At 44.9% G+C, this 11744-nt stretch overlaps 1 protein-coding gene across 2 annotated transcripts; it reads left to right on the plus strand.

Moving 5' to 3' along the window:
• The first annotated feature begins 1671 nt into the window (after positions 1 to 1671).
• On the plus strand, positions 1672 to 10757 carry LOC100278361 (TPX2 (targeting protein for Xklp2) protein family). 2 transcript variants are annotated; one of them, NM_001151662.1, is given in 7 exon segments: positions 1826 to 1957; positions 2084 to 2680; positions 2762 to 3172; positions 3266 to 3324; positions 3641 to 3731; positions 9326 to 9442; positions 10410 to 10757. In NM_001151662.1, coding segments are annotated over 7 exon segments (1518 nt in total). In that variant the 5' UTR covers positions 1826 to 1864; the 3' UTR covers positions 10560 to 10757.
• Positions 10758 to 11744: the final 987 nt, after the last annotated feature.

Raw genomic sequence — 11744 nt, forward strand, 5'->3', positions numbered from 1 at the left:
TCGAGGAGGTCCGGACCTACTGAAGGTATCCTGGAGTATACCACCTTTTTCCACCACGCGGCGGCCCTGGAGCTGCCCATGCGGAAAGGTTGGGTGCTGTTTACCGCACGACTAGAGATAGCTGCGCGGGCACCGTGTCTTTAATGCTGTAGTAAGGGGTATCCCTGATTCAGGGTACCGACAATCTACTACAGGAAATAAAAAGCAGAAAACAAACACAATAAAAAGCAGAAAACAAACACACCATGTGTAAAAGTCAATTCCCCATATTTAAGCATGTATTTTTCTACTAATTATTTGTGACAGGAAATAATTAATTAATGTAAAAACCGCAACAGAAAACATGGCTTATTCTATTTATTATTTATAATAGAAAATAAATAGAATTAATAATATTTAGCATACGTATAAATTAAAATCGTACCACAGTTTATTAATTCAATAGAAATTCAATGAAAAAATGTTTTAAATCAGTTTTCTTTTTTTTTCACAGGACTCTTTCTCATGCGCACGATTTTGAAACGGTTTTCATCCAATCAAAATCGGCTTTTCCCGGCAGCCACTTTTGACCGGACACTTTTCTTTTCAGCTGCTCTGCGTATGCATAGAGGCCGTCAGGCCGTCAACGCATGCACCGCTCGCACGTCCAGCACAAACATGCAGGAGTGGGCGCCCATCAGTGCATGCACCGCTTTGACCGCATGCAGGTGATCCTCACTAATCCGTGATCCACTTTCTGAGGGATGTGGCATGCACCGCTTTGACCGTATGCAGGTGATCAATGACGCAGCTTGGTCATCATGGTGTCTATATTCCCCATGCCGAGGATGAATGGCAACGTTACCACGTCCAACAGGGACACGGGTCAGGGACTAGGCCATGCCATCGCAACATGCTCGACCAGCCGCACCATCTAACTGCGGAACGCACGTCGAGATGGGGCCGACGGAGGATCACATTCGAACACGGCATCGACAATGTGAGGGGAGCTGCACCTTTCATTTAGGGCCGCTGCTCCTAAATCTAGTAAATCACACATCCAATCTAGCTACAAATTTCATACCTCGTGGATTGATTCGACGAACGGAAGTGAAGCCTGTCGCGTAGGACAGTTCGGCTAGGCCAGAGACCTGTCGGTTTGACGAAGAGTTGATGCAGATCTGATTCTGCAGTAACATCGAGGTAGAGCGTGCTGATAACGTGTTGAGAACTACGTTACCACAGATCACCAGATCCGCTCCCTTCCCTCTCGTCAGCAGTAGAGGCGCAAGAAGCTATAGAGTATCCATCTCCCTTCCCATAAGCACGACAGAGGAAACACACGATACACAATGTAAGGTTGGGCATCCGGCCTCTTTCTCTTCTCTGTATTATGAGGGGGTATACAGACTTTTTATATAGAGATGTAAGACCCCTCAGAGGCAAAGGAGGTATTTGCCAACATAATCCTAACTAGGGTTCGTTAACATAATCCAGCTTTCGTGCACACGGTCGAATCGATTTCATGGTGGACTCTGTTTCGGGCTTTCTGTTCTTGAACCGTGGCCCAGCGGCCCAAATGACATAGACCAAACGGCCTGCATAGAACAACAGGACAGTGTGCAACGGTCATCTGGGCGCCGCGGTGGTGCGTGTGTGTGGTCCATCTCGTCCAGCTCCCCGTAACGTACACTTTCCAGCAATTCAAATCGAACCCACCACCGAAAGCTGTTGCAATTACAGACTCGCTGCTTTTTCCCGGCCTCCCTCACTCACCCGAATTCGAAAAACCAATCTGATACGCGTGCTGCAGATTTCCACCCCAAGGGAGTGTGGCAGCTCTCCCACAGATCCTACCCAAACCACAATCTCGCCGCGGTCTCCAATGGGAGCCGAGCCGGTGGACTTCTCGCCGCCGCCGCCGCCGGAGCCGACGCTTTCGCCGGAGCCGGAGATCTCCGGCAAGGACAGAGGAGGGGTAAGCATCTTGTCGCTGGTTCTATTCCTGTCCTCCTCCAGGTTCCAGCTGGTGGGAGTGGGATTGTCTTCCGATTTCGTGACAGCTTACGTTTATGTGCGTGCGTGGCGTGGGACTGGGATCCAGAACTGGAAGGCGGACATGATGTCAGCTCTCGGGGAGTCGGTTTCCTTCGGCCGCTTCCTCTCGGAGCCGCTCGAATGGGGGAAGAGGTCCGCCTTCGCGCACAACCGCTACCTCGAGGAGGCGGCGGTGCAGGCGCGCCCGGGCTCAGTCGCGCAGAAGAAGGCATTCTTCGAGGCGCACTACGCTAGGAAGAAGCGCAAGAGCGAGGACCACGCCGCCGCCGCCAGTGATGATGTTGCAGGCGGTGATGGCGAGCTCGAGGCGGCAGAGGATGGTGGTGCCGCGTCGTGGTCGTTGTCTGCTACTGAGTCTTCCTGCATGACGGATGAACCACCGGCACCAGCAGAGGAAGTGTGCTGCGGTTGGGAGGAGGACAGAGTGGTGGATTGTGGTGGCAGCGCCAGCGACAAGCCAGTACACGTGCCGGAGGAGCTCGCGGACATCACCGATGCCGTTGGGCCCTGTTGCAGGATGGATGCGCCCACGGATGAGACACAGCACATGGAGGGCGGCGACGAAGTGGTTGGAGCAGTTTTGCCCTTGCAGAAGCAGGATTTGTGCATGGATAGTTTGACGGCTGTTGATGCCACTTTGAAGGTGACTGATACACTGTCATTGAAGAATTCTATCGTGAAAACGTGCTTTTGAATTGCTAACTGACGTACGTCTTCCGTGTAGGAAATCTCTATTTTGAATCAGGATATCACAGATTCTGTCAAGAGAAGGAGGATCCAGATGGCGTCCCTGCTTCCAAAGCCGGCAAAGCTCAGCTCTCCCCCCACAGCAAAGAAAGGGCAGAATTCCTCAGCTAAAAGAAGGTCAATGCGGCATTCTGCAAAGGAGAATAACTCACCTCCTAGTGCAGGCAGTAACAAGCTAAGAACAACTTCGACCCCCAAAAAGAGGTCAACGCTGTCAGCCTTGCATATGTCTATGAGTTTCCCGAGATGTGAATCTGGCAATACTTCCATGGCGTCAAGAAATCTTGGTACCACAATCGCTGCTAGGATTAGCGAGTTGGAACATGCAAATGCAACCAAGCCTGCAGAAAAAAACACTAAGCCTCATGATTTGAGGCTACCAAGAAAGGTATAAAGATCCTATGCATCGACTGAGTTTACCTTTCAAGAGTAAACATCTCAGTCTTACTTCCATATTGGTTTACTGTGGTGAATATTTCAGAAATTTTCCAGCGCTTTACCAGAAATTGCTCCAAGGACATCTCAAGTCGATGAAGAAAGGTAGCACTAGAAAGCCGAGATATTAAATATCCAAAAATACTGTAGGAGTTTATCACAATTCAGAACAACCACCTTGTATCTTTCTTCTGTATAACATAAAACTGCACGTTCATAGAAGGTCCTAGAAGGGAATAAAAAGACTCGATTTCCTTACTCCCAGTATGTATAATTTTGAAAAAAAAATAAAATCTGACGGTAGTAAATTGATAAGTTTAAAGGCTTTCTAGTCAATATAATATTAGTTCATGGACTACCTAGAAATTTTATAACTACTAACTGTACTAACTGTATACAATATTTCTCTTTCACCATACAGATCATCACATATAATGAAAATCAAAGAAAAGCTATTTGGTTCAACATTTCCAACACTGCATCAGAAATATGGTATAACCAAAGAAAAAGAGGTAAGTGTAGCTAAATGTTATTTTGTTTCCTTTTTCTTTTTGAGATGGACCTAAAATGCTATGTGATGAAATAAAGGTCTAAAATAATTGAAATGTATTGTTTGGGGTCTGTTGCTTAGGTTAGAGTTCTAACTAATTTGTAGAAGTAAATATGCTAGTAACAATAATTGTTATCAATGCAAACAAAACAAGATATATTGGTTGGGGATGGAAAGAGTAGATTGTAGTGGAAGGAGGTCAAAGGGTGAGGGACGAGTGCTCGTAGGTGACACATGGTGCCCGTGCGGTGGGATGTTGGGCAGTAGCGATGATGCACCACCATGGCTAAGAGGTGGTTTTGTCCACAATGAGGTGGAGGAACTAGAGTAGCAATCTAAGTAGAAGTGTTCTTGTGGATCCACTGGCATTACTGAGGCGTTGATGATAGTTTATGGGATACCAACTTCAAGTAGTAGCATATATGTAGTAGGTGGAGGTCAATTGAAGTTATGTATCTACGATCCTCATAGAGAAGGATGTAGTATGGTATCCCGCGGCATACAAGGGTGGTGCTTGCAAGTGGAGTTGTAGTGAGGTCAAACAACTTGTTGAAGACGATGTTGAATTTGGATCTAGGTCGACCGGCTATCGTCTTGCTGGGTTGCTTGGCGGGCAGGTTGGTCGGTAGCCTCGCCTCGCTGTGTTGCTTGGTGGGCAGGATGATGATAGTTTATGAGATACCAACTTCAAGTAGTAGCATCTATGTAGTAGGTGGAGGTCAATTGAAGTTCTGTATCTACGATCCTCGTAGAGAAGGATGAAGTATGGTATCCCACGACATATAAGGGTGGTGCTTGCAAGTGGAGCTGTAGTGAGGTCAAACAACCTGTTGAAGACGATGTTGAATTTGGATCTAGGTCGACCGGTTGTTGTCTTGTTGAGTTGCTTGGTGGGTAGGTAGGTCAGCAGCCTTGCCTCGCTGGGTTGCTTGGCGGGCAGGTTGGTCGGCGGCCTCGCCTCGCTGGGTTGTTCGGCGGGTAGCCTCGCCTCGCCTCGCTGGGTTGTTTGGTCGGCAACCCCAAGAATGAGGCCCTTTTTTTGGACTAAACATTCGGTTGATTCGATCCACATTCGTTGTCAAACAATGTTTCAAATCAGATGTAAGAATAGGCACTATTATTTGGTTTTTCTAAGTACAAGAGAAGCTTGAATGCCGAAAGGGGTAAAAAGAATTAACATGCATAAAAAGAAATCGATGGATGAGAACTGATTCTTCCTTCGCAACACGTATTACCCAAGACCGTGTTCATAAGTGCAGTTCTGACCAGGCTGGGCCTTGGATGGCGCTGGAAACTAGGTTTTACGGGGGCCGACCTTATCGTACTGGGATTTGGACAAATGTAACCTCGTTATGCGGGAAGAGTTCATTCTCATGCTACCTTTCGGACGTAAGGTTTGGGGTCGACCTAAACCGCCCGAGCTCTGCCGCGCATCTGACTTCGAGGGGTGAGCAGTGCCTGGTTGAGGCTGTTGGCTGCTACCCTGAACACCATGAGCTTGTGGCCGACGGCTTGGGTCTGGGGAACACTGGCATGGAGAGCTTCCATGGGCCCTCCTCACCGCGGCTGGCTACCTCATGCATGATGAGGTTGTCGAAGGCGCAACTCATTAATGGCTTGCTTGCTGGTCTCCACCCGCACGTCGAGGGATTTGGGACTCAATCCCCTCAAGTTTGTGCGGTGGAATGCCGTGGCCGCCACATACGCTGGGGGACCAGGATGCAGACCAGCATAGTGGACTGCGCTAGCCTTGCTCCTGGCCCATGGGACCCCACCAATGGTTTCTAGGGAGGTCATGTTGGCAAATGCATAACCTTCGTCATTATGTCTTCCCGAAACCCATTGGCGGGTAGAAGTCACCCCCCCGCGAGTGGGGGAGGTGACTCTACCTACTATGGAGCATAGTGGCTGATAGCCGGCGACTGCCTTGCTCACGTTTGGCTGCTGGATGGTAATGGCCACCTTGAATACCACCGTGCTCTGCCAGGGATCGCCGCCTGCGATCTCGGGCATGACAGAGCCTGGGTGAGAGCCTACGGTCGTAACCTCAAGCAAAGTGCTCGAGACTCCCATCGCCTTCTTCCTAGTGGCGTCGGCTTGGCTGTTGTGGCGCCGCTTGAGATCGACGACGAGCATCTTGAGATGTTGCTTTTCAGCCTTTTGCCATACGCCGGCGAATCCTCCTCGATTGAGCTTGTTGGGAAACTGTCGTGGTTTTTGGAACTGTGGGACAATAAGGTTTGTGTTTGGCAGGGGGTGTTAGCGTGGACTCACTTCGAATGGTGAGCTACGAGGGGCTTGAGGGTGGATTTGAGGCGAGTTGGTTATATTGGTTCAGGTCGGAGCCCTAGTCTAGTGCAATACTGATTGTAGTATTGCTTAGAGCGTGAGGAGTTTGGTCTCCAGCTTCTGGGCCTCGCAGCACCTGTTGTCTCGTCTGTTGGGTCATGCTTCTAGGCCTTGTTGCCCCTATGGAGTCGTATGTCGAGGCGTGCGTCGTTGTACCTCTCGCATGGCGTCGCGTCTTGTCCGCCTTCCTGTAGCTACTTCGATTTAGACGTAGCGGTGCTTGGTGGGCTTTGTTGAGTCAGCTCAAGGAGTGGTTTAGGGATGTCTTCAGTACAACTTCATCTTCCATCATCCCCTAGCGTCATCTTTCATCATGCGCAGACGCATATTTGGTACGTCGTATTGTCGTGTCCCCTCCAATGTATGGGTCACTGTAGAGACCCTAATGCTGAGGTTTCTATGGTCGGGGTCGTCCGGTCCCACTGGTCAGCAGGGTTATGTATTCGTCGTCATGTTTGACAGAGACCCCTCGGTATCGCTTCCACCGTCCGGACATGGCTCGGTATGTCCCATCGTGCTGATGTGGCTTGATAGTACTAGGTCAGTTAGCTGTCGTCTTGCTGGGTTGCTCGACGGGCAGGTTGGTCGGCAGCCTCATCTCGCTGGGTTGCTCGGCGGGCAGGTTGGTTGGTAACCTCACCTCGTTGGGTTGCTCAGCGGGCAGGTTGCTCTGCTGCCTTACCACGCTAGGTTGTTTGGTGGGCAGGTTGCTCGGTAGCCTCGCCTCGCTGGGTTGCTCAGCGAATATTTGTTTGGTGGGTAGGTTGCTCGGCAGCCTCGCCTCCCTGGGTTGCTCGATAGACATTTGTTCAGTGGGCTGATCGGCTTGGTGGGCTGTCCCCGGGTGGCCTTTTGGGCCTTCCCATCGAACTGCTTTGTAGGCGAACTGTTTTTTGGAGGTCTGCCTTCTTTGGGTACCCTGTTTTGTCTCTTAACTAAGGCTGATGAAGATGTGGTGAATGTCGAAGAATTGGCATTCTGCATCATTGAAGAGAGACTACTCATGCACCATGTTTTTAGGGCACTCCTAGGCCATCAAGGATGCTTGTTAGCAAGTGTGTGGAAGTTAATCACTAGGAGACGAAGTTGTTAGCAAGGAGGGACTCTATGAGGTTCGATAGTATCACATATGAAGTTGAGGGTTAGGCATGTCAATCAAAGTAGATGATGTTGCCATCCATGGATCATCCTTAGGTGGTTATACTTTTGTATGGAGTAAGTGATGAAATGTAGCTCTAACACCTCTTGCACCACTTGTCTGTCAATATGAGTGGTGAGGTGTAGTTGATGTTGAAGGCATTGAGTCATCACCATACTGATGAGCTTTGTTGCGTTTAGAGTTGTTATAGTGTTGGTGCACCTGTCACACACATGAAAACTGGTTCGAAGGCATAGGAAAAAAAGACATGGATGGTTGAAGCATGTCACGTCCCTATGTGCACACATGTCAGCAGGGATTTGAAGTTTAGCTTCAAGTAAGAGAGTGGATGAGGGAACGAGGAAAGGTAAGTATGGGTAGTTCTAAATAGGAAAGAGCATATAGAAAGGGGGAGAAAGAGTGACTAAGGGTTACCTATCTATGGGGGATGACTACATAACTATGACTACATAACTCTTGGAGGGGTGAGATCCACCTATAGTACTTACCACCTAGGCCAATAGTGGGGCAGCATGTGGTGTCTACTACAAGTGATATGAGGAAAGGACAAGGTGGATGATAGAAGGGAAGATTTGTACCATCTACATTTGTCCAACCATGAGGCACCATGTGGGCATGGTGTGGCTCGCTTGGCGATGACGTGGAGGAATCCAAATGAAGGGGCAATTTGGGTTGTGGCGTTGGGTTGGAAGGATGATAGAAGGGAGAGTATGCCAGGGCCAAAAATGGATTGTAGTGATTTTTCCTCTTCTCTCACTTGTATATATATATTTGGATAAACTATTCCTAGGTTGTAAACGACCCATGAAAAGGAACTCACTGCAGGTCCCTAGGGTGTGGTCTCATAATTAAGTTAGATATGGCTTTAACCTATGTAGCTTATATTTTTTTCTAAAAAGTTGTGATTTAGGGTTCTTTTATGGATTGTTGTTACAACCATGGTATGGGGAAACAATGTCGCACCATAGTCATCGTTAGATTCAATGACATTAGCATGACCGCATGTTAGCACCATCCAATGACATCTCCATGTCCTTATTAGCTCAACATATATCTTTTGGGGTTCCATTAGTTCTTTTGTGTAGATGCTCACTTGCTAAAAGCTCATCAAGAGGTCCCATCTAAGTCACATGTGAGAAAGCGCTTGGGGTAGACATCCACATTGCATATCTTGTATTGCCTTGTCATGTGCAAGGTATATACATTATTACGCTCCTGATGATAAATGAAAAGATGCGTACCACACCTTTTCATTATTGGGATCCAATGTCCTTGGATATTATGGGTGATGATGTCAACCTTAAGGGCCACAACTAGTGCCTTGATCTTGGTGACAGCTATGGGAGGTTGTCACTATTGTTGGCCATTGATGAGTGTAGATTGATTAAGCAATCATAGATTTATTGGAAGGAGGTTAGAGGGTGACACAAGAGAGGCTAACAACCTAAGAAATAGCAACATAAGAGAGGCTAACAACCTAAGAAATAGCAGTGACACAAGAGAGGATGGCATGCAACACATGGATAGATAGGAAGAAAAGCATCATAGAGGGATACAAGGCTAGGAGATCTAAGGCCTTCACTTCTTTGTTTCAATAGTACAAGATATCTATTTATTTATATTCCCTATGACTTGACTCCTGTTCAATCTTGAGGTAAGGTACTTGTAGATTTGAACTCTCCTTTTTTTGAACAATCTCTATTTCCTAAATTGATTATCCCTTTTATATTTCTAATTGAAGTTGAATTAACTACTACTTAGGGTAGGACCGATTGGCTAGGGGGACCCATCCACTCTTGGCATGCTTCCTTCACAAGCACCTGGCTAGGTCTTAGCTTGGCTACTCTGAACCCACCACCTTGGGTACCAATTGAACTCATAACATAATAATTATACTCTTTGTATAAGTGTATTAGCATTGTAGATAATTATCCTATATAACAAGCTTTTTACTAGCAAATTGCTCTCAAACAATCTCACAAAGCAGAGCAAAATAGTGAAAAAATTATGGTGCATCACATAATATCTATAGAGCTTGTATCATGCAGAGAAAGATCAACAATGAACATGGGTTTAAAGAATCACGACATAGCTTTTGCTTCAAAGCCACGCTGTTGCCAAATTTCTATCGAAGCAATAAACAACCAAAGGATACAAGTCATCAGGTGATAATACTTCTAAACATTTGTGCAACTATGGTTTCCAATTTTGGTTGTTACTAAAGATCCAGTGAATCTCACTGAAAATGCAAAAAATGATATCATTTCTTATTCAATGACACTGGTTACTTAACATTTTTATATTAAGCAAAATTGGTTTCTAAATCTAAAATTATATTAAAGTTTGTGTGTTTCTTAATCTTACTAGTATCCTATGTGGAGCTCAACAACATGAGCTTCGTATGACACATTACATTAAAGCATATCAAATAAATTATAGAAGAAATGGTTACCATGATAGGGAGATATTATCTCTTCCACCTAATAAAATCAATACTTTAAAGGGTCATGTACTAGACAACTCACAAATTTCAAGATGTTTCAAATAGTAAATGACACGAAAGCATGAGAAATACAAATGTTCACTTGAAAAATTAGAATGTTTCATCATTGTGCCTTTTCAGTCCTGTTTAACAACAATTTGGTTGACATGATCATTATTTTCTTCCTTTGTATTGCTACAAGTTGCTCTATTGTATTGGCTTCAGAAGAAGCACTTACCTAAATTATATTTTTAGCACATCAAAATGTTGTTTATTGGTTCATCAAATAATGGCAAGTTACTATTGTGATACTCACACCATTCTATCTTTCTATTCTGTTAGAACCATAAATAAATGAATGCCAAAACATGAATGGGTTAAAGAATGGTTCCATTCTTATTCTAATAGTTTGAATCTTGTACTCGTGACACTATCTTTTCATTTCACTATGTAGAGTCATAAACAAATGCAAATATTGAATAAAAATTGTTTAGGCTGCAGAATGATGGAAAAAAACCCATGTGAAGCTTTTGTCTCGGAAGACACCATTGAAAATTGTCACCTACTAGATTTGTATTTTGTCCCTTTCACCACTGCAGTGTTTTTGTTTTATAAATTTCTAATGGTTTCTAATGGCGAGTTGGTTGCAGGCTACTCAAGAAATCCTAAGTTCTTCGAAGTCTGGCCATCTATCAAGGGATATTAATCAAGCACACCAAACGGGTAAAGATGCACAAACGAGTAAAGATGCATCTGATGCCAAACAAATATGTTGTTTCCCCCTTAGAAAGATGTATTAGATCTATTTTATTTAGTGTTTCCATTATATATTAGCCTATTCTTTTCATTCATATTCAGTGACCTATTTGGGACACCTAATATGTAGCAAGGTTATCTTTTAAGCCAGCTTGGAGGATAACATTCTCAATCCATCCAATCTCATGGCATAATGTTTGTGGTGGTAATCTAGACTAACTTTTCATGGCTTTGAAGTGTAATGGTTTTGTTTTGAGACAGTGAACTTTCTAAAGCTATTAATCCTTGTAATAAAAACTATGACATGTCAACAATGGACCTAAAAGATATAGCAGCTGTATAAACACTCAACATCTAAGAGGAGTTGAATTAGGCAACTTATTTCACAAACTAAGACATCTACGTTCTCCTAGTTAAAACCTATGCAATAAATAAACTATCTTATATGCAACTATGATTTTCAATAAGTGTTGCTATCTCTACCATGAAGAGTTATGTAACATAGGTTTTAAATCTATACACTAGCCTATCAACAAAGCAAGTGTCGTCCTGGGAAATCTGTAGTGGGGTTATTTAGCAGCAAACACATGAGGAGCTTAGAGGTGTTTTGTTGTTACGGTCATCGCTCCTAATTGCAAGTCTGGATGTGGAGGTTCTAGACATGCCACATGTCTTGATCTCTAGGCAGGATGTGCTGATGTTGGTGAATCGCTCTTTAAATGCACAACAATAAATTAAATATTATATTCTGGTTAGATCATGTAGATTGATATGCATTGGTTGCACTGATCGTCCTACTTGAGCTGATTGTCACATTTTTCTGGATTAGTAATGATCAAATGAATAAAAATAGTCATGCATTGAAAGCGACTGGCGAGGGGAATGCACCTACCTAATCATGTTTGAACTAATTGTTACTTAAAGGGATAAATGCTACGTGCATGGCCAAAAGTATAGAAACGGGCTAAAAGCCCCCATTATTACCCATATTGTTAACCAAATCTAGGGACAGATAAATGGTGAACCATCTATGGAAAGTCGATGATCATGCACTTGAACATGGATTAGGACCTCTAAAGAAGTCCATCAAGAGTAAACAATGTGACTAAACGTGTAAGGCGGGGTGCTAGATGTGTATTGATTTCCCAAGTTATCATATGCACATGTTGCAGCTTGCATGTCGTGGAATGTAGCAACTGATCAACAAATACGTATCTAGCGGTGTAAAT

The sequence above is a fragment of the Zea mays genome, chromosome 10 (assembly GCF_902167145.1).
Source record: "Zea mays cultivar B73 chromosome 10, Zm-B73-REFERENCE-NAM-5.0, whole genome shotgun sequence".
NCBI classification, from domain to species: Eukaryota; Viridiplantae; Streptophyta; class Magnoliopsida; order Poales; family Poaceae; genus Zea; species Zea mays.

Bases quoted from the DNA above. Each gene is read 5' to 3' on its own strand.
- LOC100278361 (XM_008663560.4), top strand. From the start codon at position 1,865: ATGGGAGCCGAGCCGGTGGACTTCTCGCCGCCGCCGCCGCCGGAGCCG. The intron at 3,173-3,265 runs GTATAAAGATCC...TGAATATTTCAG, and splicing joins ATTTGAGGCTACCAAGAAAG to AAATTTTCCAGCGCTTTACC. The intron at 3,325-3,640 runs GTAGCACTAGAA...TTCACCATACAG, and splicing joins TCTCAAGTCGATGAAGAAAG to ATCATCACATATAATGAAAA.